Genomic DNA, 14,660 nt, shown 5'->3' on the forward strand with positions numbered 1-14,660 from the left:
ACATGATGGATATGTTGTAAAGAGGGAGGATGGGAAAAGAAAGATAGAGGGAAAGATGAGAGAAGGAACTAGGGCACGTGCAGATGCTTATCAGATCGGACGGGAAGCTACTCTGGTTGATCTACGTCCTTTTACGCGCCTTAGCCTGACGTTTAGCTCATTGATCAGCAATTAGTTTACACCAGGTGATTATTGATTTGCAGTCGGGTTTGAGAAATTCCGCCACTTGCTTGTCGATTTTCCAGTTCATCAGAGCTCACTTGGGGACAATTGGCCGCGTACTTGGCCGCTTGCTTTGAGATAGCAACAGCGTTCTGATCGAAAACTGATTATAAGGAGGATTATAACAAGGATTATAGTAGGGACCATACGATAAGCTATATCTACTGATAAACAATCATATCAATACCACCACTATACGGCATTGTCACCCGGCGGAACCCACTCCCCTCAGCATCCACATAGTCAAATAGCTCCTGATAATGATCACCCAGCTTAACAGTGTTATCAGCAATAATAACCGCACCGGGACGGAAATACGGCTGGCACAACTTCAGCGCAGGGAGGGCGAGGGGCGTCCAAACTGAGAGATATGAGATTAGTATAATTACACGTTAACGGATATTGATATGTAGCACGCAGTCCAATACCCAGAAAGAAATCCCTACAATGCATGGTAGGAAGGAAGGGAAGGCAGAACATACTATCAAGCAACAAGAAATCCACAACCCCGAGTTCCTTAGTGAGAGTCTCTCTCAAATCCCCAACTCTAAGCTCAATAACCTCCTCAACTTCTTTACCAGCAGCAGCCCAATGGCCCCGTGCGATGGTAGCCTTGGTCTCCTCCTTCTCGGTAGCAATAACCCTAGGCATACCCTTTCCCTGGCCACCAGCACGCTTGGCATTCTCAGCAACAGCAAGTGCGAGGTAGATAGTGCTAACACCGAAACTGGTACCGGCTTCAACGACGTTTGTGGCGTCGATGCTGCGCAAGATATGGTAGACCAGTTCGCACTTGTCTTGGTCCAGTGCGATGAATTTGTCGCGCATGATATTGTCCCATTCGGTTGTGCATCGCGCTGGGAGGGTTGGCCAGCTCAGGGTTGATTCTTGGGTCAGGGATTTATTGTGCAGGTCTTTGAGGAGGGCATGGATCTTGGGGGTTGTGTTCAGGGCGGTGGGTGCCATGTTGGGTGATTGTTAATGTTGTTAAGTTTGATACGTGTCAGTCAGGTTGGAAGTATGAATTTGCGAAACGTTGGAGTTAGGGCTATTATATATTGTCTCATATGCGCGGAGGTGGCGGAGATTCAATGTGGCAGCTGCATCCGAGGTCCGGGTTTCTGAGTCATCTGCATACGCCCTGTAGGTGGGGAAGTACGATGTTGTCAGACTCGAAAGATGAAGCTGGAATTGGAGAAATGCCGAGTGGTCCCACAGCATTGGATGTGATTGAGAGAGAGGATCAGCCAAGTAAGGCCTGATTGAGTAGCCTGGCAAGTCTGCCGGAGTGAAGCAGACTGTCTACGGCAATCAGCCCTAATTAGACAAGTATTGTTTCATGCGTTGTTTCGCCCTCTTTTGGCCCCTCTTTTTTCATTTCTTTTTTGGCCCATTTCGAGTCCCTCGGGTTACAGTTTTTTAAAAATTGTGTATATAATTCATCTCATCTACTGCTCCAACAAATCCGCATAACTATTCAAAGACCTCCCAATCAAAGCAACCATCTCCCAGATATAATCCGCTGTAAACAGCCGCGCCCATAAGCGAGTAACAGCCGCACTGAGCCGTGTATTTGTAGCAAGCAGCCATTCCCGTGATACGCCATGCTGCACTTCCATCACCATCTCTAGCACGAAATCCCTCAGCCTGGCTTCTTGCTCTGTCAATGCTGGGTCTGGATGTGGCACTGTCACCGCTTCAAGCCACTTGGCAAGAAGGACTGCACACTCGAGGGAGCATAATGCATGTTGGTTCGACCATAGTGCAACCTGCGAGTGGGCGACGAAGCCGATGCCTAGCTTGACGGGTGTGCTGAGGGCATGGGCGCAGTGTAGTGCCGCGCGTGTGAGACGGTCGCCACGGCGGACGGAGAGGTTTTCGCGGAGACTAGTGGCGATTTGGACCGGGTCCCAGGTTTGAAGTTGGCGGGCTGAGCCGCAGTCAGCGTTGAGGCGGATGTATGCTAGTCGGAGGAGGGCTGCGGAAGTGAAGGACAGAGGGCCGTGTGGACTGAGTGGATCGATCGAGGACTCTTGATTGCGCTCCCAGCATTGGCACCAGCGTTCCAGGGCTTGCTCAACAGAGACAAGTTCTGGTGTTGATGAGATGCAAGAAGGATTGAAGCGATTTCGTCTCGAGACGGGCAGGCGACCCGCTTTGGTCATGAGCCAGATGTCTTGCAGGATGGCGTGAATTAGTACGTAGCCACCCAGCGAGGAGAATCGCTCCACGTTGCTGTTTGGTTCAAAAAGTGCGGAGAGGGCATTCTGGAACTTCGGCTCGCCGGGACTTTTCATGCGCGCTTTGTGCCAGAGGTCTGCGTGTGGAGCTTGCCATTCTTGTTCGGTACAGGGCAGCTCGATAGTGACTTCCTCAGTAAGAATCACGGGCGGAACGTCAAAGACGATAGTGTGAATGTTAAAGAAACAGAACACAATTAATCTCATCCGCTTCACAGATTCCCGTCGGATCCATCTGCGCCAGGTCCCGTCGTGCTCAGGGAGCCGGTTAAGCCCTCCATTTCGAAGGAGCATCTCCATTAGACTGCGAATCGACAATGCCTCGTGGTAAGGAGGGTTGTTGATAAACCATGCCGACACCGACGTCAAATATAACAGCGCCTGTAATGTTTCCAGTGTATCAGTGTCATCGGCCACATTGACAGGTGGCATTTTGCCACACTGAAAAACCCGCCGGACATGCTCCAAGGTCACCGGTTTAGCGATCTGGTAGAGACGCATGCTAGTTTCTGGTTCGCGACAGTACCGCGCACCCAATGCTGCCATCGATAGAAACAGCGGCAAGGTCATCGATTCCACATTGAGGGTTGGGATATGCACAATTGGATAGTGATCATGAAAACCCGTCAGATACCCAGTTAAGCACCGGGACAGCGCATGCCGGGATGGAAGAGATGGGTCTGGGACAACATTTGCATAATCAGATAACAGATTCATGAACTTCTCCCGACATTGCGCTGTAACAGGTACGAAACCCGTAGGCTGGCGCGCCTTGGGGGTAGTTTGATACCCCTCCGGCTGAAGAGAAGGCAATTGAGCCCCATGGCGAGGAAGGACCGAGCTAGAAGGAGTGGCCGGAGTAGTTTCAGTCAAGGGTGCTCTATCCGAAGACTGATCATAATCTGGAACGGGGGAGAAGTGCAGCGGGGGAAACAAGGGGAGAGGCTGGTAAGCCGGCGAGAACGGGTGACTAGGCAGGGGTACACTATCCAGAAAGGAAGTAAAGTCGTTCCCCTCGTAGTTACCAGGGGCAAAGCCACCAAGATAGCCAAAGTCCGGACCTGCAATGGGGGTGGGGCCTGCAGAGGGAGTGTCGCTGGCTAACTGCTCACTGATCAGGGGGGTGCGGTGTACAGCTGGTGACAGCTCAGAGAATTGGTCATTAGATCCTATTGAACGGCGAGATTGGGCATGGTCGGTGACAACAGACGCCAAGGTATCCAATCCGTCCAGGATGGGATGCGCGGAGGAAGGCGTTGTTTGACTCCGACTTGGACTGCCCTCCGTGTGGGAGAGACGGTCATGACGGGCTAGCAAGTCTCTGAAACATTGTCAATGGGGGGTACTTAGAACATTATGGATGTATCATACTTGCGTGTAAATGCCTTGGGGCACTGGGCACAGGTGAATGGCTTCTCTTTGGTGTCTGTGGGGTATCAGATGCCGGTCTCCCGTTCGAGCACAGAGACTTACGTGAGCGATCATGACGTTGGAGATGCTCGAGACGAGCAAATGCCCTCGGGCATCGCTGGCATTGGTAGGGCTTGTTACTCAACATTGGAGAATGTCGGAGTTCCAGTGACAATACGGAGTATGTGGTCGGGGAATAGAGGTTCTTACTCCGGAATATCCTTGCCTCCATGCTGGACACTACACATAGTTAAGCTTCTACATGTTGCATCATTATTACTTACCTTACCTGGAATGATAGACGGAGTTATTGATTTATTTTAATTTAGAAACATCCTTGCATATTAATTATTAATCATTCGCTGCATCCCGAGGTGTTCACTCTGCACTGGACAAGTAGATTGGGGTTCTTCAATTCTCCAATTCGGGGATCTCATGACTCAGCATTTGCCTCCGGAAGTATAGCCGGTCTGTGTACGTCGCTCGCTCAGAAGACCGAAAAGGATTTTGATGTTGTGTATCATTCCAATGTATGCTATTCTGTGTGCTGTTCAACTGGGAAACCCTTGAAGTCTTCATACAATTCGATACACCGATCACCAAATAAAATTGGTATAGCACATATTCGATATCAGATCGGGGAACCCAGACTATTTCGGCTCTTCATCCCCAATTTCTCCAATTTGTTTTCAAGACCCACGTCCTCCACGTTTAGTCTCTTATAAAATTGTCAGTGTCCCCCAAATCCATGAGTCAACTCAAACAAGCACCCTCAAATCCACCCCGATGGCTTCAGAGACATCTGTCTCCCTCAAAGAGTCGACAGTCATGGAGAAGCGCGAGGGGTCCCCCGAGTCCCAAACTGAGTCACAAGATATCGAATTCCGATACCTAGAACTGGAAACAGCCCTGCCAACGCCGTGTATCAGTTTGCCTCCTGGTCCAAACCAGTCGCCAGCACCTGAGGCGCCCAGCCTGGAGAAATACATCTCGCCGTTTTTATGGCCAACATGGCGCAAGTCTATGATGACTTACATTGCTTGCGCGGTTACTGCACTGGCTGGTTATGCTGCTGGTGAGGTCAGTCCTGCTTCGGAGGAGTTGACTTTGGAGTGGGGGATTAGTGCTGTTGTGTATAACCTCAGTATTACTATCTTCTGCATCGGCTTTGCTCTGGCGCCTATGCTACTTGCCCCATTTAGTGAGCTAAATGGTCGGCGGCCGATCTTCATCGCAAGTGGTATTGTCTTTGTCGGTAGGTCTTGTGATGGAAACAAAATCATCCGCATACTGACAAAATCTATGACAGCCTCTCTCTGCGGCTGTGGAGGAACAACTTCCTTCGCCGGATTGTGCGTTGCTCGATTCTTCCAGGGCATGGGTGGCTGTGAGTATATACTTAACCCAAGTCAAAACCTCAAATACTAATAAATACTCTACAGCAACCTTCTCAACAATGGTAGGCGGCGTCATCAGCGACATCTACCACGCCCACGACCGCAACACAGCAATGGCCCTCTTCTCAGCATCAGCCCTCTTCGGCACAGGCCTAGCACCACTAATCTCCAGCGTGATCGTCAGCCACACCACCTGGCGCTGGGTCTACTTCTCGCACGCAATCGTATCGGCAGCCTTCGTCGTGATCATCTACTTCTTCTTCAAAGAAACCCGCGGCAGCGTCCTGCTAAGCCGAAAAGCCAAGACCTTGAACAAGTACTACGAAAAACTCGAAGAAGCAGGCCACTACGGCGTCATCCTCTCAAATGAGGAATTCCCCGATGAGAAATGCATTCGACGAATCCGATGGAAAGTCAAGAGCGACGAGCAACGAGCTTCAATCCTAAGCATGGTCCAGATCTCCCTGTATCGACCATTCCGTACGTCAATCCCAATCCTAACCCCAACCTCATCACCACCCGCTAACAAGTCCCCAGACATGCTCGTAACCGAACCAGTCGTCTTCTTCTTCTCCCTCTGGGTCTCCTTCAGTTGGGCAGTCCTCTACCTCCAATTCAGCTCGGTACCCCTAATCTTCCGCACGAACCACAACTTCACAACCGAGCAAACAGGCGCCGTCTTCACATCTATGTGCGTCGGCGTTATCATCATCACTATCATCAGTATCTACCAAGAGCGAGTCGCCAAGCATTTCGGTCTGCACTCCACTGCCGCAGAGGGTCGACTGTATTTCGTCTGCATCGAGTCCATTCTACTACCTATTGGGTTGTTCTGGTTTGGTTGGACTTCTTTCCCCTCTGTGCCGTGGATTGTGCCGGCTTTGGCGGTTGGATGTGCTACCATGGGCATTTTCTCGATTTATTTGGCGACATTCAACTATCTGGCTGATACTTATCATCGGTATGCCAGTTCGGCGATCGCTGCGCAGTCTTGCTGTAAGTTTTTGGCTTTAGTTTGGCTTTTATGATATACTTTACTGACTGACTTTTTCTGGTTGCAGGTCGTAACTTGCTTGGTGGTGTCTTCCCCTTGGTTACGAATGCCATGTTCAACAACCTTGGATATCCAGAGGCATCCAGTTTGCTAGGAGCATTGGTAAGCTGTTTTGATTAGTATTTGGAGAACATATAACTGACGTATATGGATAGGGCGCTGTTCTCACTCTAGTTCCATGGGTGCTGGCCTTTTACGGACCTCAAATTCGAGCCAAGAGCAAGTTGGCAAGCGTAAGTGATCAACTCCTCTCCGGTACTATCTGCTCGGGACTAACCAAACCACAGGAACTTGCGCATTGATTGCCTACGTATTGAAGTACCGATACTAGCGCACAAGAAAAGCATAGACTTACGTTAATATATAGAGTACCCTATGAGGTACAGTCACATAAAAGCATATAGAACCAATTGAATGCATATTACGATTTACACCAGGCCAACAAACAGCCCAGTTCAAATTTCCAATACAGCCAATCCGGCAAAGTCCTATCCAGAAGCCCACCGCTCGTGATCACAGCATGACAATGCACTATGCAAAAAGCCCAAAAGGAATGCAACCTGGTTCCACCTGACCATTACATGCAACCGCCAAACAGCAAAGCCAATAAATGCAATTATCTCTGGCGTCCATGATGTCCTCTGAAAGGATGCGCGCCACTAATAGCTGGACGGTAAGACGCATACCGCCCCTCATCCTCGCTATCACTATCCATCTGATCCAAAAGGCGATCAATGTCATCGCCGGCATGGGCTTCCAGTCCCGGTTTCGTTTCGTATCCACGGCCACTGTAGGAACCGGAGTTTTGCGAGCCTTGGCTGCCATTGTGAGTGGTGCCATTGCTGGTGTTGATTGATTCGTTTAGACTGCTTTGTGTGCTTGTGGTTTGTAGTGGCCGAGGACTGAAGCGGTATCCTGAGTTCTCGGGACTGGACATGAACATGAGGGTTTCAATGGCGTCTTGTTCCATCGATGTGTTTTGGGAATTGGTGCGGGGTCGATAGAATCCGTTCGGGGTGGAGGTTGGTGCATGTGTGGTTGATGAGAGGGAGGGAGTTTCAGAACCTAGGACTGGACGGTTTAGTCCGTGCTCCTGGTGTGAATGGTGCCGTCGGTGACGGCGGACGGGGCTGTGATTAAGAGGGGTTGAGATAGCATTAGGGTTTGGTCGACGGCGTCGGTTGTCGCCATTACATGAGATGATATCAACAGGAGGTGCTAGTTTAGGAATTGATAGGAGGTGAGGAGATGAGAATGCTGATCGTGAGCGGTTATGACTAGGGAAACAATTGGAGTTTCCGTTGGAGGAGCTGGAGCTTTGGTGTGAAAGAGATGGCCGGTTTATCTCTGGTGCTGATGCAACGTCACTTGGTGCGGTGCTCAATGGTGATGCGCTGTGATATGTGCGGAGTGTGGGGCGAGGACCAGCTTCAAGTGATAGTCTGGCTTTCTCTTTCTCTTTCTCCACTTTTGCAGCCGCGTATGATAGACGCGTACGGATGTGAACCGATAGCTGGGTATTATAAATGAGCTATAGGTCTTCGGAGGGGATTGAGAGAATCAAATACCTGCGCAATCCTACTTCCGTAAACCGACGAGCCAGTGCTTTTTGAGCGTCGCCGCGTAGTTCCATTCGCATCACTGTGGGTCGCGGGGGTATCTAATGAAACGGGCTTGATATCCCCAGTTGCTGTTCTTTTCTGCCCTGGAGCCAGCCCATCAAAGTTCGACTTTGTGCGCGAATGCTTTGGCAAGCATGGAGGTGACCCATTGCCAGCCTCTATTGTTGGTAGAGAGGGCTGCCACCGTTCTGCGACATTCCCATTCACCGGCTGTGTCTGCGGCGCCATTGCCGACTGTAAAGACGTTTGATTGATTTGTGGTACTGATCCATGTTCATTCGAGGTATACGAGTTGCCAAGTTCTGAAAATCGGCTGGTATCATTGGACGAAGGAAGACTGGACAGGGAGTCTGTGACGATGCTGGCGGAGTAAAGGTCAGGTCGTCGACCATCCGAAGTATCACTACCACGCTCCGATTCGATATAGGCTGGGGTCGAGTTGCCCTCGCCGGAAGCGACAGCAACGGCGCTCAAGCCATCTACACGTAGTGACAATGGCGCTCTCCGAGTCTCGACAGGCACTGTAGGTGTCGCGTGATTCACGGGGGCGTTCGCACGGTTCTCCGCATGCGCCCCGCGACTCGAAGCATCGCGACCGTCCATTGTCAAAAGTGAGAGGTATTAAAAGATGGATATGGGATAGCGCTGATAAATGCACGCGACCTAGCTTAATCGCGAGTTTACGCGGCCGCTCTCAACACCTGTCTAGTCACCGCATCGAGACCGGGATGCACTAAGGGACAGTCGAGATCTCAACACGCGCGGGTGGTGGACGCTGGAACCAGGAGCATCTGCCCGATCGAGTGGCGACCGACTAGCACGCGCAAGGTTGCGACAGCACAAAGCAGGTCTCCACCCCGGATGAATAGCCAGGGTTGGAGGGATTGGAGGGGACAAGGGCTTTGAGAGAACAATTAAAGAAGCGCCACAGTCTGCCAGCGAATAAATTGGGTTGGTTGAGGGACGGCGGCTTTCCATCTGCGGCGACGCGTGCGAGGCGCGGTCACGTGGTGGCTTGTCGATGCGACTAGACTACATTGAGTGCATTTGGTGACGAGGAAGTGTTGGAAAAGAGGCTTCAACTGTATCTTTAGAGAGCTAATAGGCATTTGCAATTGAGAATGGGTGTGAGGGGTTTAGGCTACGGAGATATTCACGGTTGTCTATACCTCGACTGTATCCACATCTACTATAGCTACAAGTCTACAAGGGCAACAAGATCGAAGACAGAAAAAGTTATACATTTGGAGCTTGCAAACAGAAAAGACATATGTTAGTCATGGAAATAAACTTCAAAGCAATGACTCAACGCCAATGACGAAAATGACGACGGAAACTAATGCAACATGCATTCAAACTCAGAAACAAATGTTAGAAAACCAAATCAAAGTCACCGTGAAGAGAACAAGTGAGCATATAGAAACCAAAACGGACAACAGAAAAAAAAAAAGACAAAAGAAAAGAGTATAAAAGTCCCCGGGCCCAGTCTATACACAGACTGAGTCCTGAACCCCACCATCTACCGAGTATCCCCTAGAGACACCCCATAACGGCAGTGGTCTTCTTGAGATACTCCGGGGACAGATCAGCGGTGATGCGATCGACCTCAGCAATCTCCTGAACGTGGTGATTAGCCACATGAGCCGACTTCGGCTTCGCTGGAGACAGAGTCAGCATAAGAAACTCTCCAAAAGAATGACATGGGGTATAAGTCTTACCAATGACCTTGGAGGCCGTCGACGATTTCCACGTCATCTTTTCCCCCAAATCCTCCTTGCACTGTTGGAGCTTGGGCATAAGCTTGTCCTTGCGCTTAGCCCATCTGTAAGCTAGTTAGTACTTTAACTCTCTTTGAATCCCTGGGTAGATAGGAAAGGTACTTACATGAGTGCCAGAATGATAGCAGCAAGGCCAACCATAGCCCAGCCGAAAATATACCAACCTAGGAATTCCTCCTTCTCTGGATTGTCGTAATAGTCCGGATGAGAGCGGACAGACAGGTCGATGGGAGCCATGTTGATGAGATGATTGGTTGATTGCTAAGTGTGTGTATATAAAGAAGGTTTGATGAAACTTGCTAGAAAATGAGACAGAAGTTGATGAAAGATGTGTAGGATGGAGAGATAGGAAAGCAGAACGAGGGCAACGAGTCAAGTTAATATAGGTCTACGTGAGTCAAAACTAAGTCTGCTATGAGGAAAGAGTGAGGAAAAAGTGAGGTTGTATAGATGTTTGATATTGGCCGAGCTAGGGTTGGTAGATGTGGTATCCATGGGAGGGGCGCTCCAGCCCTGATATTAGACCACAGATCTTCCCCTGCTAGACGCAGGAGTACAATTCGAACCTAGGGTGCTTGGTGCTTTCACTTTGTAGTGCGCTATTGAAACCGTGTTTACTATGTGGCCAGATATAGGGGCAGAGCGAAGCCGGGGAGAGAACCGAGGGCTAGAGGCAGATGCAGGAGTAGTTATGATAACATTCAATATATGTAGGTACATAGGTAATTTTGGGTCCAAACGCCATTTATGCAAAGAAAGACCCATGTAGAACAATCATGTCCAAAACGAATAGATCACTTACGCTTCTTGCCGCGGCCACCACCACCCTCTTCATCGGTGTTCTTACGCTTCTTGCCCTCCTTGCGCCAGTAATCATTGCGCTCTCTCTTCTCACGCTCAGCCTTCTTCTCCAGGCCTTCAGCCACCTTAGCACGGTAGACCTTGCGGCGCTCTTCCTGCTTGGCAGAACGCTTGGCTTGCTTCTCATTGCGCATGGTGGTGAGCTTCTGCATGAGATCGCGGGCCTTCTTCTCCTCGCCTCCCAGGACAACGGCTCGCTTCTGCATGTATGTCTGGTCCTTGCGGGGCTTCATCTTGGTGATCTGAGACTTGAAGGGCAGCTCGGCGGCCAGCTGCTTGGGCACGCGGAGGGGGTTGAAGTGACGGGCTTGACGCTCGACGGGGCGATAGGCAGAGTCCTTGAGTTGGGGTGTGGGAATTCCCTGGGCGTGGCGGACCTCACCGGTCAAACGCATACCCTGCCATCCATTGTCGCCCTTCTGACCCTCAACCTGGTCGAGCAGGTTGGTCACGGGGTTGTAGAAGCGGTGAGGCTTGATGGGGTACCAGGCACGCAGGAAGACAATATCACTCATCAAGATCTTGTCCTCGAAGGTAGCACGGAAGCAACCCTCAGGCTTGGCAAGGGCACGCTTGATCTGACCGCGAATACCAGAGACTGTCTTGATGGATGCACCCTCGAACTTGGCAATTTCGAGGGAAGAGTTGAACATGTCCTTGATGAAAGCGGTGTTCTTGAAGATCTTGTAAGGGTGACCAGTGAGCTTGAGCTTCTTGACAATCTCGGTGTGCTCATCGACACTCTCAACAACACCGGTCGCAGCAATACGGAAACCGGGGTTTTTGTTCGAGAACGAGTTCACGCAACAGAAACCAGTGTTGGGCGCGACAAGAGGGCCGTAGAAGGTAGCGAAACAATGCATATGCTCAGGGGTGTACTTGAGCATACGGTTTCTTGTCCGACTGTCCGTGGTACAGTAGATAGGCATGGTCTGGAAGCGTCGCCAACCAAGCGAGAAGATCAACGGGTCGTTGCTCTTGAGGATCTTCTTGTGCCAACGGTGTCTCTTGATACGAATCCGCACGTAGCCGAAGCGATCCTCAGTGGGAGAGAGACCACCAACGATGACAGGGAAGCGAGGGTTGAACTTGGAGACGAACTCGTAGGGGACGTTCTCGAGGACGATCCGAGCGTATGTACCGGCCTTGTAACCTTCAGCACGAGCGCGCGAGGCAGGGTCGAGGTTCTCGAATTCGGCACGGTTGATATCAGTCTGCTTTTGCATCTTCGCCTTCTGCAAATCATACCAGTCGTCTTCGCCAAACTCGCCTTCTAGGCCATCACGCGTCCCGTCCTTCGCGTTTCCAAATCCTTCCCGATCTTCTTCTTCAAAGCGAAGCTTGAGCTCTTCCTTCTTCTTGGCATTTCGCTCACGTTCGGCTTCAAGATCCTCTGGCTCATTGGGCTCATCGTCGCCCTTCTCTTCATCATCTTCGTCGTCTTCGTCATCGTCATCCTTGATGCCGTTAAAGACTTCGCCAGATTCCAAGTCCTCGTAGTCACCATCACCCTCATCCTCGTCATCCTCGTCGAGATCGTCGTCCATGTCCTCATCATCTGAGCCGCCTCCGCCCAGCTTACCAGTGACGAAGCGAGATCTGATAGATTCAAGCAATTCCTCATCCCGCCACTTGCGCTCCAGCTCGTCGTAGTCGTACTCGGGGACGGCACGGAAGTCGGCTTGGTCTTTCTTCTCATTGTTTGTCTTCTTGAAGAATTCATCACCCTCGTCGTCGGCGGTTCCATCTTCCTCTTCCTCGTCGTCAGAGTCCTCACCACGCCACGTCTTTACGACATCGACCGGGGTAATTGAAGTGTCGTACATCATTCTCGACAGGTCAGTGACTCGGAATGGGGGGCGTTTTCCGTGAAGAGCTTTGGCATTGGCAAGCATGTTGTCCTTCCATCGCACATTGCCCTCCTCATCCTCTTCGTCGTCTTCATCCTCCTCATTTTCGTCCTCCTCGTCTTCATCTTCATCGCCGCTCTCGAGTTCCTGGTCTTCGACGGAAGAGATGGAGCCAAGATCGGAATCACTGTCAGCAAATGCCAAATCTTCCTCTTCGCCAGCCTTTCCGGTCTTTCCGTTTTGCTTGGCCTTGAAGCGAGCCTCAAAGTCATCCGGTGCTGACATGTCGAGTTCGCCTTCATCATCATCATCGCTCATGTCCTCGTCGAAATCTTGACCTTCCTCGCTCTCGGAAACATCACCTTCGTCGAGTTCTTGATCATCTTGTTCGGTTTCGGCAATGCGCGCGCGGCGTTGACCCTTCCGACCTGTCTCATCATCATCCGCCTGAGCGATAGCCTCGCCACCACGGAACAGACGGACACCCTGATCACCCTCACCAAGCATCTTGCGCTCACCCTGGAGGTTCACAACAAGCTGCTCACCAAGACCGCGGCGGTCCTCGTCTTCTGAGTCTTCATCCGAATCACGGTCAAAAGTATTGGTCTTGACATCGATGTAGACGGCATCTTTGTCAACCAAGACTCCACCAACATCGGACATCGGAGCGAAAAGCAGCTTTGACTTCTCACCCAGCTTGCGGGCTTTTGACTTTCCTGTCGCCTTAGCAATCTGCTGGTCCATAAAGGGGGTTGGGCATGGATCAGGCAAGCCCTCAATGCCAGCGACAGTCAAATCACCAACACCGGGTACATGGACTCGAGCACCATGCGCTGGGAAATTGGTACCACGAAGGTAACCGTAGAGAGCAACTGTGCGGTCACACTTCGGGTTCTCCTCAATCTGAGTAGGTGGGGTGATATCCAAGAAGCGATCGGCGAGGGAGTAAGGGTGGGAGTTGCGCCAGACGAGCGGACGAGGGTTCTTCATGACCGACAAGAACCGGGACAGATTGTGCACTTCACGATCGGGGTAACGGCCGTTGATAACTCCAGATAAGTAGAACAGCTTGGCGCCGGAGTAGAGCTCGCTCCAGAAACGGTGCTTGAGGCGCTTCTTTGCGTCCTTCAGGGTGCTCTGCTTCTTGAACTGATCAAGATGAGTAAGGATACCGAAGACGTTGCCTGGCATACCGGCGGTTGACAAGGCGTTCAAGAACTCCATAGTCTCCATCTCGAATCCAAAGTTTCCGTCAATCATGAGCAGCACAATGTCTGCAATCTTCGAGACATCGATGGCGGCTGCGAGAGAGTCGGACGGGCATTCGAGGAAAGTGAGACGCTTGCGCTTGGTCGTAACAACGGTCAACGGGCCTTGCGGCGAGCTGAGGGTTTGCTTGGTGTAGCGACGGATTAGAGATTTGAGAAGCGTGGTCTTGCCAACTCCCGGGGGTCCAACGATCGCGACGATAGTGGGAGGCGCCTCCTCGGGCATGCGATCCACAAGGGGGACATGGAGTCTCTTTTCCTTGACCTAGAAGAGAAGTCAGGTTAGCTTCGATTGACGAAGAAAATTTCTTGTACGTACGTCGTGCGATCGCGCCGCCTGCTTGTTGAGCTTTCCGGGCCTGGATGTGACAAAGGCCTTTGGATTGGCACCTATACAAAGTAAGTATCAATTAGCAAAGGGTCGATTTGGAAGTTCGCAGTCTCATATCGGAGTGATCTCGTACCTTCATATTTCTTCTTCTCCTTTGCAGGCCGATGCGACCTGTTCGACTGTTGCTCCATGCTGTCAATAGTGAGGCGCAAGACCTCACGGCTCCTCTCTAATATCAGAGAAAATTGAAGGCAAGAGCAGTCGAGGTAGATTGAGCCTGTCGACTGCTTGGCCCAAAATTATTTTGTCGGAGCGGAAATACTTGGATCCCGGCGCGGTGAAAAGTATCCAGATGTGGTTAGCGCCATATTTTAGCCTTAGGCATACATTCATCTAAGAAGGGACTAGTGTTATCGTCCCCGGGCCGGTGATAAGCTAAGATAAGCATCGGGCCGACGCTGAACGCCTTTCCCCACAAGCATAGGCTTTAGCCATTCTCCTGACTAAATGGTTCTTGTCTAACCGGAGCATTTCCTATCTATGGCTATAGTTTCCCCTCTCGGCTAGCTATTTGCGGGGACTATAGTATTTCGCGAACCCCCGCTTTCGTATAAATGTGCAGCATAT

The 14,660-nt window shown here is 51.0% G+C and overlaps 6 protein-coding genes across 6 annotated transcripts; 1 reads left to right on the forward strand and 5 right to left on the reverse strand.

The window, feature by feature from the left end:
* Nucleotides 1-383: 383 nt before the first annotated feature.
* Nucleotides 384-1,188, reverse strand: PENARI_c018G11494 (O-methyltransferase; the record flags this gene model as incomplete). Its single annotated transcript, XM_022634671.1, has 2 exons — nucleotides 384-583; nucleotides 705-1,188. 2 exons carry the CDS (start codon nucleotides 1,186-1,188, stop codon nucleotides 384-386), a joined length of 684 nt encoding a protein of 227 aa, XP_022485586.1.
* A 482-nt stretch (nucleotides 1,189-1,670) lies between these two features.
* PENARI_c018G04656 (transcription factor domain-containing protein) lies at nucleotides 1,671-4,020 on the reverse strand (the record flags this gene model as incomplete). Its single annotated transcript, XM_022634546.1, has 3 exons — nucleotides 1,671-3,783; nucleotides 3,834-3,888; nucleotides 3,936-4,020. 3 exons carry the CDS (start codon nucleotides 4,018-4,020, stop codon nucleotides 1,671-1,673), a joined length of 2,253 nt encoding a protein of 750 aa, XP_022485524.1.
* Nucleotides 4,021-4,658: 638 nt separating this feature from the next.
* PENARI_c018G00847 (uncharacterized protein) lies at nucleotides 4,659-6,625 on the forward strand (the record flags this gene model as incomplete). Its single annotated transcript, XM_022634476.1, has 7 exons — nucleotides 4,659-5,127; nucleotides 5,182-5,259; nucleotides 5,315-5,749; nucleotides 5,807-6,265; nucleotides 6,331-6,425; nucleotides 6,479-6,556; nucleotides 6,611-6,625. 7 exons carry the CDS (start codon nucleotides 4,659-4,661, stop codon nucleotides 6,623-6,625), a joined length of 1,629 nt encoding a protein of 542 aa, XP_022485565.1.
* Nucleotides 6,626-6,939: 314 nt separating this feature from the next.
* PENARI_c018G10413 (uncharacterized protein) lies at nucleotides 6,940-8,548 on the reverse strand (the record flags this gene model as incomplete). The annotated part of the gene is made up of 2 exons (XM_022634652.1): nucleotides 6,940-7,836; nucleotides 7,892-8,548. The coding sequence occupies 2 exons, from the start codon at nucleotides 8,546-8,548 to the stop codon at nucleotides 6,940-6,942; spliced, it is 1,554 nt and encodes a 517-aa protein (XP_022485652.1).
* Nucleotides 8,549-9,478: 930 nt separating this feature from the next.
* Nucleotides 9,479-9,960, reverse strand: PENARI_c018G06398 (uncharacterized protein; the record flags this gene model as incomplete). The annotated part of the gene is made up of 3 exons (XM_022634581.1): nucleotides 9,479-9,603; nucleotides 9,664-9,767; nucleotides 9,830-9,960. The coding sequence occupies 3 exons, from the start codon at nucleotides 9,958-9,960 to the stop codon at nucleotides 9,479-9,481; spliced, it is 360 nt and encodes a 119-aa protein (XP_022485523.1).
* Nucleotides 9,961-10,517: 557 nt separating this feature from the next.
* PENARI_c018G01817 (GTPase BMS1) lies at nucleotides 10,518-14,224 on the reverse strand (the record flags this gene model as incomplete). The annotated part of the gene is made up of 3 exons (XM_022634494.1): nucleotides 10,518-13,967; nucleotides 14,022-14,092; nucleotides 14,167-14,224. 3 exons carry the CDS (start codon nucleotides 14,222-14,224, stop codon nucleotides 10,518-10,520), a joined length of 3,579 nt encoding a protein of 1,192 aa, XP_022485676.1.
* Nucleotides 14,225-14,660: the final 436 nt, after the last annotated feature.

The sequence above is a fragment of the Penicillium arizonense genome (assembly GCF_001773325.1).
Source record: "Penicillium arizonense strain CBS 141311 chromosome Unknown PENARI_contig018, whole genome shotgun sequence".
In the NCBI taxonomy this organism is placed as follows: Eukaryota; Fungi; Ascomycota; class Eurotiomycetes; order Eurotiales; family Aspergillaceae; genus Penicillium; species Penicillium arizonense.